The sequence below is a fragment of the Gymnodraco acuticeps genome, unplaced genomic scaffold (genome assembly GCF_902827175.1).
Source record: "Gymnodraco acuticeps unplaced genomic scaffold, fGymAcu1.1, whole genome shotgun sequence".
Lineage (NCBI taxonomy): Eukaryota > Metazoa > Chordata > Actinopteri > Perciformes > Bathydraconidae > Gymnodraco > Gymnodraco acuticeps.
The window spans coordinates 2,702,374-2,722,426 of NW_022991632.1; the positions used below are offsets into that span (position 1 = coordinate 2,702,374).

The window sequence follows — 20,053 nt, forward strand, 5'->3', positions numbered from 1 at the left end:
TCCATGCCATGCAGGGTCTTTGGGGATGGGGATGATGATCGCCTCCTTCGTGGTCCACACAACAAAGTAGCAGAGACTCCGGTCTGTGATGTGCAGCTGCCCTTGGACCTGGTGCCAGTATGGGTGATTCTCCTTGAGAATATATGACCCACCCTCCTCACGGAGACAGAAGGATGGTAACTGGACTGCCTCCGTGATGGTCATGTTCCTCTGGCTGTGTGGACACTTCACCTCCAGCAGGGCAGATGGCTGCACAAGTCCATCGGGTGATGCTCCCAGAACACCCGACTCACTCACAAAGAGACCAGACTCGATTCGAACACTGTCACTTGATAGGCCTCCACAAAAGCCTTCACCCCTTCGGCCTCGTTTACAACCCCCCAGTTGACAGTTGGCGATGTCTCTGGCCAGTGGGTTGTATGTCTCCTCTCGCTGATGGTAAAGTTGAGACACCGGCTGGACTACTTTGGAAGTGCCAGGCTTCCTCCACTGGCACTCAACATCTGTGGAGCTGATCTGCCACATGGCAAATATTGCCAATGCTGCAGCGTGGCTGCATTTGTACATCTCCTGTGCACAATCACAGACAGCGCTCTGCATCGCGCCATCGTCTCCCATGCAGATCTGTAAAAATAAAGTAAGTACCATTTGTTAGCATGCTATAATAGATTGAATGAGCAATAATACAAGGATGGTCCGGATCTGGGGGTGGGAGGATTTATTTTTCCATAGTTTTGTCCTCTTGTCTGTTGTTATTGTTTGTTTTTCTGTATTTTTTGTAATTTGTGTTGTATTGGTTGTGATTGTACATTGTATTTTTCTAAATGTGTATGAATACGTTTTTGAAAAACATTTGATCAACAATAAAAAAGGATTTGGTCAGGATCTAGACTCAGTGTGTAGTTTATTAATTAATCAATGCTCTCTACATTAGGAAAACACATACCGGTGTACCAGAGGGAGTCACACACAGCTGTGACTAGATAACCAAAATCCTTGAATCGACACACAGCAAATAAACTCAAATGACACAACGAGAAAAAGGAGATCACACATACAGTATAGTCGATATAAAACTGGCCGCTTCAATCTGAAGAGCAACTAAAACAAAACACGGGAGTGTACCTTGTTCTTGTGAACACTAATGTTATCCACAGCATACACAGAGACCACAAAGTTCTTAAGGAGAAAACTAGTTGCTAAAAACAAAACACGTTAGTGTACCTTGTTAGCTAATGTCAGCTAGCTGACATTAACGTTACACATTGCACTCATATTACTCACCGAAACCTTGTAAAGCCGGTCCCGCATGCTGGCTCTTACAGAACCGACTAACTCCCCTTTCATATAGGTACAGCTCTCAACGTGCCCAGACTTGTAGTGATTTTCACCTCGTAAAATACTTTTATTCTCATTCTGAAAGAATGTGGTGAAATGTGCTAACGTGACGGCCATCTTTATGTTGGTGACGCGTATTGTGCGAGACGAGAGACCTGTAGTTCACTGAGCGGTTTCACACGAAAAAATGTGTAACTTCACAGTTTTACGACACATTTTTATTTTTTTGACTTGCAAAATGTTCTTTTAAATTGACAAACATCATATGTGTCATTCGTGGCACAATTCAAACGGGATCAAAAGATAACCTTTCTCTCTCCATTGACTTCAATGTATAATTTTCCGCTTCCGGGGGTCCCATGGAGGCTTTCGGAAGGGGAGGGACTTCGCCTCTCTATTCAAGCAACACGACCAACAACCAATCACATGAATCTCCCGCCCCCGACATACAAAGCAAAAACCCCCGGGGATTTTATGGGAGCAATATATATATATATAAACTCCCCAAACAGGCGAAAACCTACCAGTTTCACCCACTGTCTCTGCCACCTCCCTCCATGCCTGGTTCCTCCGGTTTGTATCCGGGTAGGTGAAGAGGGTCTGGTCATACAAAACCGGGTGATTCGCTACGGCGATAATTAGTTTCTCCTCCATCTTTTTTTGAAATATATAAATGAACGGCGGGATATCTCTCCCAGCTTAGACGCGGTTTGATTGGCTACGGCTTGATCTGTCAGATTTTCCGAAACGGGATTTGATTGGCTGGCGCTGGCTCCGGCGTCTCCGGCGTCAGAAGTTGAACATTGTTCAACTTCTGTCGCCTGAGACGCCGGAGACGGACCGCTCTGCTACCCACAATTCAGTTCGGCGGAAAAAAGCGGCAACGTGACGTCACCCCATTCAAAGTGAATGGGCAGATTGAAGCTCTCGACGCTGCAGACGCTGTAGTGTGGACGGGCCGTTATTGCTACATTTGAAAGGTCTTTACCAGCTTTGGAATTATATATATATAGCACCTTCTTCCATCCCATCTCTACTGACAATCATTAACACTTAGATTTTATATTTATATTCACTGTTGGATGCTGGACCTAAGATTTTCAACGACATAATTACTCTGTTGCTATGTTAGTTTGACAATAAAGAACCTTGAACCTTATGATATCGTCACCCTTTTCAGTGATTGACTTGAACACTGAGAATGTTTTTATGAACTTCAGACATTTTCAAATACAAATGTGATCATACACCAACACACTTTTTAGGGATATACATTTTTTTTCACACACAACCATTTACTAAATTACACCAAATCCCATCATAATACGAGCAAATAAAAAGGCACAATAAATATATTGTGTGTGTGTGTGTGTGTGTGTGTGTGTGTGTGTGTGTGTGTGTGTGTGTGTGTGTGTGTGTGTGTGTGTGTGTGTGGCAGCACTAGCCAGAGTCCAGCCACAACAGTTTGTGTGTGTGTGTGTGTGTGCTTAGGGCGGCACTAGCCAGCATCCAGCCACAAGAGAGTGTGTGTGTGTAGGGCGGCACTAGCCAGCGTCCAGCCACACGTGTGTGTGTGTGTGTGTGTGTGTGTGTGTGTGTGTGTGTGTGTGTGTGTGTGTGTGTGTGTGTGTGTGTGTGTGTGTGTGTGTGTGTGTGTGTGTGTGTGTGTGTGGCGGCACTAGCCAGCGTCCAGCCACAACAGTTTGTGTGTGTGTGCTTAGGGCGGCACTAGCCAGCATCCAGCCACAAGAGAGTGTGCGTGTGTGTGTAGGGCGGCACTAGCCAGCGTCCAGCCACACGTGTGTGTGTGTGTGTGTGTGTGTAGGGCGGCCAGCCACAAATGTGTAAATGGATGGAGAAGATGACATATAGACATGTCTTAGAACAAAGAGGGTTGCTGAGTAATTTCCAGACTGGTTTTCGCAAAGGAAGATCCACAATGCTTTGGTTAGAGTGATCAATGAGGTGGGAATACAGTGTGAAGACACTGAAAATGAAAGAGGTTATGGCAATAGTATATTTTGACATTGATAAGGCTTATGACTCTATGTGGAGGGATGGGTTACTCATCAAATTAAGTGACAGGTGACAGTAACAGTGACAGTAACAGGATCATGGCTCAGACAGGAAATTCAGAGTTCAAGTAGGGGCAGAGGTTTCGAAAGACTTCAATATAGAAAATGGTATTCCCCAAGGGAGTTCAATCAGCCTGATATTATTTAACATTATGATAAATGACATATTGACTAAGTTGGACGGATGCATCAAATCTGCGTTGTATGCAGATGACGGGGACATATGGATAAGGGGAAGAAATGTTCCAGAAGTGGTCATACAACTGGGGTTTCAAACTGTCAGCAAGCACATCTTGTTTCATGACATTTACAAATAAACGCAAGATGGAGACTGAGAAGCTTACATCATATGGAAAGCCGATGAATGAGGTCAATGCATTTAAATATCTGGGGCTATGGTTAGATAGTAAATGTACATGGAAAACCCATATTAAACATTTGGAAACAAAATCCCAAAAAGTTTTGAACCTATTAAGAGCAGGCACTAATTGACATCTATAGGGCAATTATGAGGACAACTCTGGATTACGGGTGTATAATATATATGCAGCAGCAGCAAAAACGTCATTACTAAAAATGGATAGATTACAATATAAAGCATTACGGTTGTGTATAGGTGCAATCAACAATTAATCAATCATTATCACAATTACCTGAAAATATACACAGATAGATAGATTCAACTTATTGTCATTACACAGTACAGGTACCGTGTAACGAAACGGTTTCTCTGCATTTGACCCATCCTAGTGTTAGGAGCAGTGGGCTGCCATTATGTACGGCGCCCGGGGAGCAGTGTAGGGAACGGTGCTTTGCTCAGGGACAACTCGGTAGCACTTGGTCTTTCCGGGACTTGAACTGGTAACCTTCCAGTTGCCAAGCCAAGTCCCTATGGACTTCGCCACCACCGCCCGATGGTTCTAAGAACAAGGAAGAGTGTGTTGGAGTTGGTATATATATCCCAGACTTTAAAATATCAATTTCAAAAAGAGCGTCAGATCAATTATCAGTGTGCAACAGAAATGCTGGCTGTAATAATAGGATTACAGTGGGTTGAAGAGGTCCGACCAGATAGGGTGGTGATATGCACAGATTCATTATCCATTTTTAAAAGTATACAGTCAACAACAACTGTCAGAGAATAATTACTCATAGAACTTAATCTAGGAAATCATGATAGCTAGACTCAGACTGGATCACACAGCATTGAATGTTACTCTATGTCATAGGAACTGTGGAGTTAAAGAAAATGTGGAACATATCATATTACACTGCAACATGTACAAAACAGAGAGGGAAAAACTAAGAGACAGGGAGAGTGGAGCCTGATGGGGATACTGGGAACAGAAGGTGAGGGGGTAAGAGCTACCAGGAAGGCCATTCTTAAGTATTTGAGTGAAAAAGGATTGATTGGAGGAATTGAAAACAACGTAAACACAGTGGTATAATTCCACAAGTGCTGACAGGATGATATGTTGATACACGCTCTTGTACAGTAGGGGGCAGTATGCACCTTAAAGTTGTTTGCAATCCGCCAAAAAACCGAGAGAAGAAGAAGAAGAACGATTATACGTCCATGGACCAGACACATGGCTGCAACGTTCCCATCTGCTTCATTCATTTCTCCTGTTCAATAGGTTAGTAGTGTGGACACAGATTATGTCATATTTCGATCAAAGAAGTGTGTTTGAAACTGTTTTATGTGTAGTTTAATGTCATTCTGTGAGCTACGCCACTAGCGTGTGGTTAATGGCGTCCGCTAGCTTCTTTAGCGCAGGCTGTTGCTCCCTGAATAATGTAGGGCTCTACCATGTTACCATGTGTATGACTCCCTTGCACTAGTTTGGCTTACATTTCAAGTTTATTCTGTTTGTATAAATATGTGAAATGCTGGTCTGAGGTCATAATTGTTCATATTATTTAAATGATAAAGCGCTAATACTATGCTAATAGTGTGCCTGTACAACATAGCAATGTTAAAGTGAGTACAGTCGACCGGGTTGTGTGTGTTATGTTATCACTGTATTATATACTGTAAATGAAAAAGGCTTTAATCCTTCATCAAAGTCATAATATGGCATGTGGATTTATGTCCATTTTTTATTAGAGACACATATGTCATACGGTTATTTTGATTTGCTAAATGTATGTTTACATTCTCAGTTAGCTTCAGGCCTCACTGAGGCGAAGTATTGAGGTAGAAAGCTGGTGAAGCCATTTCCTGCTGTCATTATATTCTGTTTGCACAGATAATAAACCTGGTTGACAAGAAGGAAGTCGTTTTCATTCGACACAACGCAGAGATACATGTGGCGTCAATCCAGACCGGTTACACAAAGAATGATTAGATAAATAGAGAAAACAGATATAATTTGTAAGTGAATTTATTAATTTGTTTAATACATTCTGGCTAGAACGACCACACAAACGGCAGCAACTTTCCCTCTGCTTCATTCTTTTCTCCTGATCAACAGGCTTATTATCTGATTACCAGCTCTGCACAGCGGACTTGTAACACTAGCAGCAGTGGAGATGGAGCATCAGAACCTGGAGGCTTCTACTCTCCTGAAGAAGAAGAATACAGCAACAAGGATCCATTTGAAGATAGGTAAATGTAAATATTACAGTAATAGTGTACTTGCATTGTAAGGGTGTAACTTTGGTTTGAGAAGTGGGGGGGACACAAAACAGGGGGCAATGAAACATTTTCTCAATTTAATTCAATTTCCTGCCTTTCTACAAATATATTAGGGACTATAGTGTTAACAAATCCAAGAAAAATGTGTAGTGTATATAATGAGTGTGCACACTTATCTAGTATCCTATCCATGTGAACCTGTTTTATTTGTGATGACCTCACATCCTCTAGGGGGGGTACTAGCAGTGTTGCCAACTCCATAGTAAGGAAAGTAGCTATAGCTTGGTTTCACGTGACGTCACACCGTTGCGTTCCTTTGGCGCAAAATTCCATTGGAGGTCAGGAAGTAATTTTCTACAGAGGATCTAGCTGCTGTTACCATTGTGAAAATGCCGGTGTGTTGTGTAGTTTACGGTTGTTCCAATCGATCCGGCCGAGAGAAAAACAAGAGGTTTTACCGAGTGCCGAAGGTTGTCGTCCATAAAGCTGAGCAATTTAAGAAGCTAACCGAAGAACGCCGGAAAAAATGGCTTTCAAACCTACATCTGCGGTCGGGAGGAGCAGAGTCGTCTAATGCACGGGTCTGCAGCGACCACTTCATCAGAGGTATTAGCTAACTTGGTTTTTGTGGCTTTGTTTAGGTATTATTGGGTTGTGGTTAAATGCGTATTTACTTAGTAATACTGATCATGTTTAAGTTACCTGTAGTCTAATATGGACTTTGTTGGGACTTTTTAGGGTGCCCTAGCGCTTTGGGTGACGTTGAGTCGGTAGACTGGGCTCCCACTGTTAGCCTCGGTTACCACACAACAAGTAAGCCCAGATCAGAGGCATCTCTTCGACGAGAGCAGAGGATGGAGCTCAAGGAAGACCAACAAAGACAATCAGAATGTGCAGAGGCTTTGTTGGATCTCCTGCAGACAACCGAGAGCCCAGAACCGACGCAGCCCCCGTCTGACAGCCCACAACCAGAGGACACCAGTGGGATATTAAATGACCAACAAGGTAAATTAACCACCAGCATTATTATTAAATATTACAAATGTGATTGTCAGAAAATCAATGCAAACTTTGAATTAGGTTTAGAAAATAGAGCACTAATTTGAGAATCTGCAATAATTGGAACAGAGAACTTGCATGTCTGTAAAAAGGTTGTCAAAAAGATAACTTCACAAAAATTCACATTCATATTTGACTATTTTAAATAACTAATTATGCTTGCTACTGCTATATTGTATGCAGATGCAGGATGCCAGACTGATTTAACGATGGAGGACATAGAGAGGATGGAGGATGTTCTGAGACAGAACACAACAGAGCTGGGAGATCTTCGGACAAAGGCACTGGACACAAAGTTCAACCAGGAGTCCTTTGAGAACAACGAAGAGAAAACAAAGTTTTACACCGGGCTCCCCAACTTCTTAGTTTTACTTCAGGTTTTTCAACTGTGCGAGCCCTACATCACCTGTGGCCCTATGTCTGTGCTCTCCAAATTTGAACAGTTCATTTTAGTTTTGCTGAGGCTGAGACTAAATCTCCCTCTGAAAGATTTGGCTTTCAGGTTCAACATCTCTCTCTCCACTGCTTCTAGAATTTGGCATAAGTTAATTGACATACTTCACGAGAGTACAGAATTTATAATTGAGTGGCCAGAGCGACATGTACTTCAAGCTACAATGCCAATGGGATTCAGACAGGCATTTGGATGTAGAGTTGCTGTGATTGTTGACTGTTTTGAAGTTTTTATTGAGAGGCCCTCTAATTTACTAGCTAGAGCACAAACATGGTCCAACTACAAGCATCACCATACTGTTACATTTCTGATTGGTGTTGCTCCCCAAGGCTATGTTACCTACATATCTTGTGCCTGGGGAGGAAGAGTTAGTGATAAACAGATCACAATACAGAGTGGGCTCCTAAAAAACCTGTTACCTGGAGATATTGTCCTAGCAGACCGTGGGTTCGATATTGCCGATAGTGTGGGATTTTACTGTGCTTCACTAAAGATGCCTGCATTCACCAGGGGGAAAAGTCAGCTGTCAGCATACGAGGTGGAAGAGACAAGAAAAATAGCTAATGTGCGTATTCATGTTGAAAGAGTCATAGGATTAGTCAGAAGAAAATATCAGATTCTGCAAAGCAGGGCTGTGCCCATAGAGCAGTGTTTCTCAAACTTGTTCATACCAAGGACCACTTAACCAATAAAAAAACACTCGCGGACCACCTAACTCCACAAATATCCATCGTTTTTTACAAATCGCCTGAAAATTGTACAAACAAGTGGCAACATGTGTGATGAAGGTGCTTATCTGGGCTATATCATGCAATCGAAAGTGAAACTTAAGCTCGTTCCATTGCGGAGATATTCCCGCGAGAGTGCGAAAAACTTAAATAAATTTATTTATTTCAAATGTGAAATTGTACCAATATACTCACGGACCACTAGGGGGCGCTCACGGACCACCACTGGTCCGCGGACCACACTTTGAGAAGCACTGCCATAGAGCACATGCTAACAAAACCAGGTGAGGCACTAGCATTAATTGACAAGATTGGGGTTATTTGCTGTGCCTTGTCTAATCTGTCAGTGTCTGTCGTTCCATTGGAGTAAAGTCATGGAGCTGTAGTCTTGTAAATAAGAAACCATGTATTATTCAGTATCATTTAATCTTTTCAGTAAACATCTTTTTGTGTTGAAAATTGTGTAGCCCTACTCAATATACAACTTTCATCTACATTCAGGCTTAATTCATTCAACAATATTCTAGAGATGACAATTGGTCTGGTGACGCTCCCATGTATGGCCATTGAGGGTTATTGTAAATGTAAATAAGAAACCATGTATTATTCAGTCTTAGTATCATTTAATCTTTTCAGTAAACATCTTTTTTACAATAGCAATATATCACACAGCCCTACTTCCTCTAGTGAGTGTGGTCAGTGAATATGAAGGTGCTGTAATGCAGGTTAAAGAGCTGCCACTGTGCAAATGTTACGTTCCCTTGTAAATATAGGGGTACAAAGGGAAGTAGCGACACACAACATAACCGGCCGAGAGAAAAAGGAGAGGAAACTGATCTCTGACGCCATAAAGTGGTCTTTTAATTAACACAACGAAAAAGGGCTCACCAGCCAACTTGTCAAACAAAGCTTAAGATAAGGGGAGAACGACTGCAACCTTCCTCATGTCCTATATGGAGGCGCTGATTGGAGATTGGGAGCACCTGGGGAGATCAGAGGGAGAGAGAAAAAGACACCCACACACACCCAAACACCAGCACCCACTACGGCACGTAATAATAATGCAACAAGGAGAGAACCACAAATTCCGGGACCAGGACAGACCACAGGTGCTGGTAATCACGCCTTCTCTCCCTCCTGATCATCTTGCAACTGAAACTGAAAAATGGAACAGCAGACAGGGAGAGGAGGCTTTTAGTCACCTGATAGTTATGCACTAACATGTTCTTGTGGAAAAAAATGAGCACACCAACTCTTTATGACTTTTACCTTTCCCCTTGTAAGTTGCTGTCCCAACACTTCAGGGAGAACACATAGTCTGAAGAAACGCTCAACTCTGGGAATGATGTTGTCCCACAGGTCCACATCACGCACAATTCTCTCTACAAAGAGGTCATTTTTAGTCCAGACAACAAAGTCGCAGTAGTCAACATCAACGAGGTGGAGCTGAGCCTGTATTTGATGGTAGTAGGCATGTCTCCTGTCCAGCTTCACAGTGCCTCCATCGTTGACGAGACAGAAGCCCTGTTCTCCAGCACACAGGCCTCCTCTTGTTTGCTGTGTGGGCACTAAAAGTTCAATGAAAAGAAAAGTAATATATTCTACTGTAAATAAGTGTCTGCAGCTCAAAATGTATTGGGAGAGGATCCCCAGACTCAGGATCACGTCATAATCCTATACTTACCCGCTTTACTGTAGCACAATACTGAACAAATAACTTACCTTTATCTCACAGATACCAGTTCCATGGCAGGTGCACGTGACACCTCCGTCTGGCGACGCTCCGATGTATGGCCATTGAGGGTTCAGCCAAAGCCCGCTGTCTTTACAGCTGAAATCCTGGTGGTGCAGACTTTGTACTCCTTCATACTGCTTTCGGGCAGTTGCCTCGTATTTGCATCCATACCTGTCAGTCACACACACACACACTTATTCTGTATTTTTATGCATTGAATATTTTGTGAATCATGTTTTGTAATGATAATGAATTTAGTTATAAGTTACTTGTACTGTAACTTACTGATATACGTGATCTAATCAGCGTATACCACGGGTAGAATTGTAAGTTACTTTTCACAACAAGTCGGTATCCCTCCGCGTCTGAGAAAAACTGTATACAGTTTGCTTTTCTGATTGGCTCCCTAATCCCTAATAAATACCTTGTTGCAGCTGTAGAGAACTTGTATGCCTCTGGGTAGCATATGGACTTGATCAAGGACTTTGATGGCTGTGCAAGACTAGTCTGTAGAACCTGCTTCAGTCTTGAGGCTGTGATCCTTCCTGCTCTTTGGCTAAACCATATTGCTGATAAGCTCTGGTTTCTGGTCTCCTCCTCTACTGCCTGGACCTGTGGCTGTGTCAGCTCTTCCTGTCTGAAGTGCTGGCATGCATTCTGCAACTCTGTTGGGGATAGCTGTAGCATCTCTGGTGTCCTATACTGAGGTAGTGGTTTAGGTAGCTTGCTCACAGATTTAGGGACAAATTCTCTGTAATATGGTTCCCTGGACATCAGTGCAGCACTTCTTGGGGAATTTCTGCTCAAAGTCTTGAAAAACTGCATATACCTCTCTGATCCTCGCTCCAATTTTGAACCCTGGACTGTGGGACGCTGAAATGTGTGCTTCTCACCTGTCCTTCCAGCAATGGTATCATCCAGTTTTTGCTTTTTGGATTTTGCGGATGAAAAGTCTATCATCGCAACTGGAGCAGCAGGAATCTGCACATGTGAGAGACAGACCAACATGTATGTGAACATACATGTAGGTGCAGTGTAACAATGAGACAGGCAAGGAGGGCATGAACAGCTGACTGACCACTGGGGTCTGAATACCTTTTTGACATGTGATGGCATTAGCCACTTGCACTTCTCAGTGGTGCAGGATGCAGTCTCTCTCATCTTCACACCTGCTTCGATTGCAAACAGAACTGCTCCAACATGTGAGCAGGATTCTGACAAACTGTATAGACAGAGACATACTAGAATAACTAGATTGATCGTAAAAGCTAGTAATGGTATAACATGAATATTATAGCAGGCATTATTTTGTCTGAGCTTAAGTGTTGTGTCAAATATGCTTTGGGTTGGGATATTTATTTTATGACTTACCCAGCCATGCAGTTACAGTGTGCTGTAAGAACCTCTCCATCTTCTTTAGCTACAATCCACGTTTTTAATGGTGTTTCTCCAGACCTCTGGGAATGGTTGACCTACACAATTGAAGCTCCAGTTCACAACTTGCGAGTTGGTAACATACATTTAACAACATCACAAGCAACACATAACCAGATGGTCTTGGTAAAGAGGTTGTTTTTAATATTAACCTCAACATAGAGTGATATAAACAACGTGCAGGCTGTTCAAAGGCTCTGAGCTGTCTATACACACAAAACACAATATATCCTAAGCTAAACACATAACAAACATACACATATATACACACACAACACACTTACAGGCCAGTTAATGCTGAAGGCAAGGCGACAGCCGTAACACTGCCTTACATGAGTCCATGTAGCTAAAGTTAGCTAGCTAGATGTCTCCTAATAATGCTACTTAGAGGTAAGAAGGTATAGGTAGTTAACACTCACCCGGGCAAAAACAAGGCGACATTTGTTTAATGCCTCTTTGGTGCCGAGGTCATTCACCCATCCACACACGAAGTAGTTGAAAGCTTCCAGGCTTTTATACGCTTTCATCTGGCTAGCCGTGTAGTAGGAGGTATGAAGGACGAGGTAGCTGGTGATATCCATCGCCTGGACAGCGGGCAAATCGGATAAATTACAAGAAAAGTCGTTTTTTTTTCAGCTCATACGGATCGTATCCGATGTGTGCTGTGATTTTTTTCACGATATCTGCGGCGTGCAGGTTCATTTAATTGTTTGTCATAGTCGGTGTCCTCCATGATTCCTGCGTTGATGAATGATTGCGTTTTCACTTCCTGACCTCCACTTGAATTTCGCGCGTCATAGAAGTCACGTGACTGAAACCAAGCTATTGGCTATCCGAAAAGTCGCCAGAAGTCGCTAAATGACGTCATCGCCTAATTTTCATATCATGTAATGGCGGCTGTAGGCAAAAAACGTTCCCAACCCTTCAAGGATCAAAACTTGAAACCACCGGAGTTAAATCCAGACGACAGTAGATCAGAAATGTCTTTGCCTTTTGAGTATGTTTTGGGGTTTTAACATGACAGTTTGGCATAGAAATCCCCCTTACAATAAAGGCAGTATGCCCATGTGTCATCTCCAATAAATGGCTTCAACCATCCTTTATACTCAGGGTTTGATTTCCACTCCTTTCTGTATTTTTGAGAATACAATTTAGACTGTGCCATGATGTTTAGCTTGTCACAGAGAGGCACACACACAGTGGACGAGGTGATTGAGTGACTGAGGCTGTGTGAGGCAAAGCAAAGGCAGTTATTTATTAAAGTGTGAAAGTGAGTGAAGAAACATTTACATTCAACATTTAAATCCCGCTCAAAACCAGGACGGCTTGGCAGTTGGCGCATGCGCAATTCATTTGCAGTCTCGACGCGGGGGAGTGTGGTTGTCTCCTCTGCTCTGACTGCAGCAGCTCTGCTGCGGCCAGGCAACTGTCAGTCTGAGCGCCTGTGAGTACTATGGGAGGGAGGCGGGGCTCACGGCAGCACCCGCGGCTCGTTAACTGCAGAACAATGTGAGTCTCCAAACACCAGAAAAGTCGCTAATAACACCATTATAAATCGCTAGATTAGTCGTTAGTCGCTTTTGACACAAATAAGTCGCCGGAGGGTTTGGAAATCCGCCAAATTTAACGAGAAAATCGCCAAGTTGGCAACACTGGGTACTAGTATATATTTCAATCATCAAAAATCCTGCTTGCTCACAAGCAATAACACATATTTGATCAACTCCTCTCTCCTATCTTTATCTTACCTAGTCTGCATTCTTTCTTTTTATTTATGCATATTTTACTAATCACTCCCCTTTCAAATTGTGTTTTTTATTTTGTACTGACCTATTGCACACAGTGAAATGATTTATTAACTCATTTTATATACAACTAATATTACATAGATGGAAATGATGACCAAACCTCCCTGAGCTGACGTTATCTCTCTCAGTCCCACAGGAGAGAGCTCTCCCTCTCCTTATTGTTGAAACGGCTTCTAATCTCCGTTAGCTCCGAGCTAGCACCAAATACTAACAACGTCTCTCTTTCTATCTCTCACACGCTCCTCCTCCTCCTCCTCCAGAGAGAGAGAGAATTTTATTTTGAGTTGTGCATTGTTATTTGTGCTTGAGAAACATTCCACTTGAACTTTATTTTAACAAACTTAGTAGTAATTATTGTCCTATATTTTTTTTTTCAGATTTCACAGCTGCCTGGGCCTAGCAGCAAGAACCTCCATCTGTCCCTGCCCCCAGGTCAAGATCTACTGTGGCTCAAGGGCCTTCACCGCCAAGGACCAGAGGACCATCATCACTACAGTGGCCTCCATCTCCATCTGCCACAAGATTAAGATACACCTCGGGACAAAGGCCTCCACCACAGCCATCACGATCAACCCAGCCAGCAAAGTCTCGCCTAGCAGACGTACCTCCCACACGGCCACCAGCATCAACCTGGGACAATCACACCTACCTCCCTCCGACACAGCCACCAGCAGCCCATGCACGATCACCTACACAGCAGCCAGACCCCCTGTCCTGGAAGACAGACAAAGACCATGACACTGCTCCCCCTGTCTTTACATTTATAATGAATAGTTGGTTGAAAAAGTTCTGATATTGTAAATATTGAGATTTTACAGTTTCTTATGTTAACATAAATTGTTGGTTGAAAAAAAAAGTTCTAATGCTCAATTTGTATTTGTACACATCACATGAACCTTGGTATGGAATATGAAGTCATGAATCAGTCCTGATGTAACTTTTCTGTGGTGAAAGCAGAGGGATGGAACTATTTTACACATGAATAACATTTCATTTAATCTATATAGGCCTATAGTGTAATTCATATTATTTCACTACTTTTGTAAACCAAATCTAAAACGCCCCAAAAAATAGATGAGATGAGTAAATGTGTTTTCACAAGAGTTTTGAGGTTTTCCAAAAATCGGATTTCTCATTTTCAGCTAAGTATCTCATAAGACAGTGCTCTAAGGTGAGTGACTTGTATCTCTAGCAAGACAAGAGAGTGTCCTGAATATTTTCATAAGTAACATATGGGGTGCCATGTTATAAGAAGTACATTTAAAATGTGATTTAAGGAGAGAGAAAATATCCTTATACTCCAGAGGGTTAAGGAAAAGGGTAAGGCAATTGTATTTTTTATATATATATTTTATATTGTTTGATTTATTGATTATATTCAAAGGAAAATTAATACTTGGTCCCCTGAATCTGGAATAATAATATAATAATATACAAAGCCTAAAAATTTCAGGAACTTTTCATCTACAGATTGCTTTGGTCTGGCTTTACTCTTCACTGATTGGTTAAAGACACTTTAAACTTAGTGGCTATGGAAATCAGAAGGAGGGGCTCATTATCATATTAAAAAACGCGCGTTTTGTACGCGACAAAAACCGCGTGTTTTAAACGGGCGAATAGTGGCACTTTAGGCTTTCGATATCCGCGAGGCTGACACTCCCGCGAGCGAGCAAGAGGGCTGTCTCTCTCGCGAGCGCATAGCCGCTCGCGGGGGTTTAATCTGTGCGCGAGGGTCATTTTATGCGCGTGTAAATTTAAACACATTTTCCGCTCGTGAGTAGCTTGTTTTACGCGCTAGAATATTGACCCAAATCTGACTCCATAGTTGCCTCCATTCTGGCCATTCAGTCGGCTTATCAAACGAAAAGTTCGCTGGGGGATTAAACTTGGCCATTCCGCCGTCTATATTCCTTTACTTTGTCTTGTTTCATTCCTGTGACTCACCGGTCACTTCTGACACCATGTAGAATGATCGAGGGTCGAGTATCTTTCACGACTCAGGTTTATTGTACAGTAAGTCAAGACATTACAGTAGACAGAAACAACACAACTCGCGGGCTTACTCTCAAGTAAAGCAATCCCTCGCATGCCGTAAAGCATGTCGCAACACTGTCATAACAGCCTTAACTCTGTATGCATTGTATACATATGTGACAAGCTTGACACTGTGTTACGACACAGAATGCTTAATGGAATAAGCTATAACTCAATTTTGTTGCGCAATGTTGTGTTAAATAATTGCTATAACTGCTCTATGAGTCCATTAATTCGAAACTGGAAACAACTGTAATGTTGACAAATCAATTCACAGCATAAACATATGCCAATAGACACAACACAAGATAACACATGTGTTTCAGGGGACACTCAAGAGTGATGCACACAGCTGAAACACAAACTGCTTGTGTTGCTGTCTGTGGATTATGTTTACCTATCAAGTGCTATTAGAATATGACCCAATAGTTTTAATTATTTAACATTGGGATGATTTAGGTATATTGCAAATGTCTTCTGTTAACATACCAATAGCTGTTTGCTTATTATTTAATTTTTTATCACGCAATCACAATGATTGATAGCAGATGTCAATAATTGCAAAGGCACCAAACCATGGCTAAAACAAGCTGGTGCATCTTTGCTTGAACGCCTGTGTTTTCCTGATGTTGAGCTCTCAGGGCCACCTTAATATAGGATAATGTGAAAGTATTTGCTGTCTCACACAAAGTTCATTTAGATAACTCTGAATTGAAAATTAAATCAAACTGCCTTGAAAGTGATCACAGGCTACCAACGTTTTTCTCTTAGGCTATAGTTGTGGAGCACTTTCAAGTACTTCTGTGCATGACAAACACAACTCAGTTTTCAGCCAAGCATTGATAAACAAAATCTCATGTTTCACCCTATCTTCTCGAACACACACATCCTTAGAAGGGACTTAATAATGGGCTGCAGTGGTGATTTGTACATTTTGCTTTTGTACATTTCGTTTTGCAATTACATTTGCTCGCCTAAAGCTATAAACACATTAATCTAGCTCTTGGCTGAACCAATCACAGAGTGGGGTTTGCAGGAAGAACTAGGGGCAGTGGCATCATCAGAGTTGTAGAAATGACTGAAAATGAAAGAAACAAGTTTGTTCTGACCTGGTTGTACTTGAGGTTAATTGTGATGTGCTTAGTTAGAGGACAGGTTTGTTTGAATCCAGAAGGATCTGCAGATGAGGTTGAAGTACTTTTTTCGCTCAAGAGAGATGAGCAGTTTTCTTTCTTTAGTTGCAGCACACAACCGCATAGTCCTCACAAGAATTTTAAATATAATCCTTTTTACTGTGTTCTGTGCCATAGTTGCAACAAACTGTGTCAGCCTGGTAAAATTACTACAGTACCAAATACTTACTATGAGTATTATTCATGTATTTAAAGTCAGTTTCTTTGTATGTATGACGATGATCTGCTTGTAAATGTAAACAACAAATTTCCACTGTGGAAAAGGATATTCAGCGAACGACTCAGAATGACTGGGGGCCACTGGTTTTGTGCCATGCAGTCAGCATGAGGAACACTAACATGTTTTGTAGGTTATGGACGGTGACGTCTCTCTAATTGGCACACCACTGTCTGTCCTGATTTTATAAACAATTGGACATGGCTCTTGCCCTCCAGCTTTCTAACAATACAATTTCATGTCTGTGTGTCCGTCCGTCCGTCTATCTATCTGTCTATCTTTGACAAACTGCATCCTTGGCCTTATACTGTTGAAGAAAGGAGGCCCTGCTGAGTCACATCTACCATGATTTGAAGTAATAACACATAGACAATTCTACTGACTCAGCACCCACCCACTGAGGCATTGAGAAAAAAAAAAGGAAAAAGTTCAGCAGTGCAACAGATTAAAAAAAAAATCCTGTGCCCAGTCCGAGAGGGGAAGTTTTCCATTTTATTTTCCATTTTCATTATCTGTCTGGTGGAAGTATAAATGCCAGGAGGATTAGAGAAATTACATGGGCTCTCGCCTTTCCGAGCCTGGTGCTTATCCTCCTCTCTCCTCATCTCTCTCTCTCTCAGTCTCTCTCTGTCTTTTTTCATCCATTGCTCTCCTACCTTCTTCGCCTTGCCCTCTCGGTTCACCCACCGTCTTTAATGTCCTTTTCTCTCTCCTTTGCCTCTCTCTATCAATCTCTGGATGTCTTGCTGCTCTGTTGCTTTCTTCACCTTGCTCCCCTGTGATATGCCCCTATTTGAATTTCTCCCTATCTTCTTTTTTGCCTCTGCTTCTCCTCTCCTTTTTGTCAGTGTGCCGCCCTCACCACACCGCTGGCACTCCCTACGCGGCTCACGCTTGATCAGCATGACCGGGCCAGCCCCCCATGGGTCCTACTTGATGGCCAGTCCTCAGCAGAAAGAAGTGTCTTAAGAAGGGCCCCCCCTAATCCTTAAGATCTATTACATATAGCTGCACCGACACAGGCGACAGAGATTAGAGGGGGCAGATACTGACTGTATTGATTGGCCTTCTCATCCCGAGGCCAGCCCAGCAGCTTGCTCGTGTAATAGCCCACTGTAATGAAATTCAGCCAGTACGTCAGAGCCCACAGCTCTAAATGCATAATAGGCTGGACTGAACTGAGGTAAACTGCTGTCGAGCCCTCACACATGAGGACAGGATCCCTGCTGCTACCATTTTGAGAGGAGGTTAGCATCCCTACCGCATCCCCTTAAATAAATGCTGGCCCACAGTGACCCAAATTTGCTAAGAGCAAAAAACCACTCGGTTTGGACCCAAGGGTGATTTTTTATTTTTTATTTTGTGTCATGAACTTGTGTTTTAGAGAGCCGTTTGTTAGGGATTTTTGTTTGGCATTCATATTTACATATAGTTTTGGAGCCAAAAACCAGAAAACCAGCTGGACCACTCACTTTACAGTCCATTACCAGAGGTTACAAGGCCAAATTCATTTTCTGCTTAGCTCAAAAACAATGTGCCAATTTTTTTTTTCATTTCTGGAATTTGATAAATGTTGGAGGTGTCCATGGCTCATTTAGGCTGGTACTTAGGTAAATTAGGATCAGTATGAAACACTAATTAAACTGATACTTCATGTCAAATAAAGATTGATGATGGTACAGATGTCTATTAAAATGTAGTGTTGCAATGGGAAAACGTTTTTTGCAGATACGAAAATGTAGCATGTGTAGAAAGAAATTACTTCAATGTTCAAATTGCTGCCGATGACATGAATTACAGTATCCAGGGACGATACAGATACAGTTCATGCCATTATTGGCTATGTAACAAAAGAGCTCAGAGGACGCAAATAATAGCATCAACTATACGTGGTGGGAAAATGGCAATGTTCCCAACCATAGCGCCTAAAGAACATAATAATAAGTGTTCAAATTGTGCTTGAATGTCAAATCAATGGTTAATACTCTTTTCAACACATAATTACAAGTCTTAAAACATGTGCCAAATCTATTCTGCCTTTTTTGCAGTTGAATATATTTAATTTGGTCCTACTTTTTGGGTAAAATAAATATGGAATATAATGTTATTTTGTCATTTATTCATTGACAGAGGAGCGAGCCGGCTAAGCCCAGGTAGATAAATGAAGAGAATAAGTAAACACAGTTTCCCTGGGACTGTTGCTCAGAAGCCATTGGCTCACAGTGTTCAGTAAACTGAGCAGTCTGCCAACTTTAATGGTTGAGTCTGATCGTGGCTGAGCCATTTGCCACGGTTTTGCTTGACGCCCACTGCTACTATTATTGTTATTATTCATTAGAGTTGCTATTATTATTTCTCAGAGGTTGTAGAAGTATTCAGATATTGAATAAAGATAGAGAATATAGCAATACTACAGTGTAAAGATACTTTGATACAAGTAAAATACCTGCATTCAAAATTGTACCAAAGTAAAAGCACACAAGTATAAGCATCATAATATACTTAAATTATTAAGTAAAAATACCAATCATGCAGTTTGGCCCTGATTTCAGTATTATATAGTGTTGGACATTTTTGTTGAATTAATGTTTTCTTCACACTAATGTTGCATCTGGTAAAGGTCAAGCTTATTTTAATTACTCTAAATGCTCTGTAGCTTAACCCACTATATTAATGCACCATCATTTATCAGTTGAATTAAACTTTGTATTTTACGACACTACTCTGCTAGGTAACTAGTAACCAAAATGAAAAATAAATGTAGTGAAATTTAGTCCAAAGTACAAAATGTACAGATGTAGTAAAAGTATTATGTAACATAATACAAATGTAAATATAAATACTCAAGTCAAGTACTGTAGATACATTTTTGTTATCAAGGCACAGTAGGCCTACTTAAGTATATATACTTAGTTACAATCCACTACTGTTATTGCTTTTTTTCATTTAATCGTTTATTTAGCAGGGACAATGCACATTAATGAACGCTTAAAACAAAAAAATGCAAATAGTGTAAATATGCCAGATTTTTAGCTTGGAGCTCATTTCCATCTGCAGTCCTTCACATAAAACATTTAAAAACATGACAATTATACACTTAGCAAAAACAAATACATGATATGCAAAAAGTGCAAAAGAGCAAGAGCAGCACACACAAGTATTTAGCACATGGTAATACAATGTAGCAGCAACAACATATAAAGTGCAAGATAGGATACAAGAGCTACCTAAAGTGCAAGAGGAGATACCCCTGTGTTCAAGTGCATTTAGCGGTGATTACACGTCTGTTTGTTTCTCAACCATTCTTTGAGTTGACCTTTAAAACTATTGAGAGTGGGAC

At 41.6% G+C, this 20,053-nt stretch overlaps 1 protein-coding gene and 1 long non-coding RNA gene across 3 annotated transcripts; both read right to left on the minus strand.

Annotated features, from left to right (window-relative positions):
• Nucleotides 1–8,893: 8,893 nt before the first annotated feature.
• LOC117534143 lies at nucleotides 8,894–9,806 on the minus strand. Its single transcript, XR_004567154.1, has 2 exons — nucleotides 9,562–9,806; nucleotides 8,894–9,450 (listed from the first exon to the last, which is right to left on the minus strand). It is a non-coding gene; the product is annotated as an uncharacterized LOC117534143 (long non-coding RNA).
• Nucleotides 9,807–9,924: 118 nt separating this feature from the next.
• On the minus strand, nucleotides 9,925–12,107 carry LOC117534142. Of its 2 annotated transcripts, none has more exons than XM_034198258.1 (4): nucleotides 11,881–12,107; nucleotides 11,399–11,499; nucleotides 11,123–11,249; nucleotides 9,925–11,008 (listed from the first exon to the last, which is right to left on the minus strand). In XM_034198258.1, exons 1-4 carry the CDS (start codon nucleotides 12,040–12,042, stop codon nucleotides 10,286–10,288), a joined length of 1,113 nt encoding a protein of 370 aa, XP_034054149.1. In that variant the 5' UTR covers nucleotides 12,043–12,107; the 3' UTR covers nucleotides 9,925–10,285. The 2 variants fall into 2 exon arrangements, with proteins under 2 accessions (XP_034054149.1, XP_034054150.1); XM_034198259.1 differs by having other exon boundaries at nucleotides 10,940–11,008; nucleotides 11,106–11,249.
• Nucleotides 12,108–20,053: the final 7,946 nt, after the last annotated feature.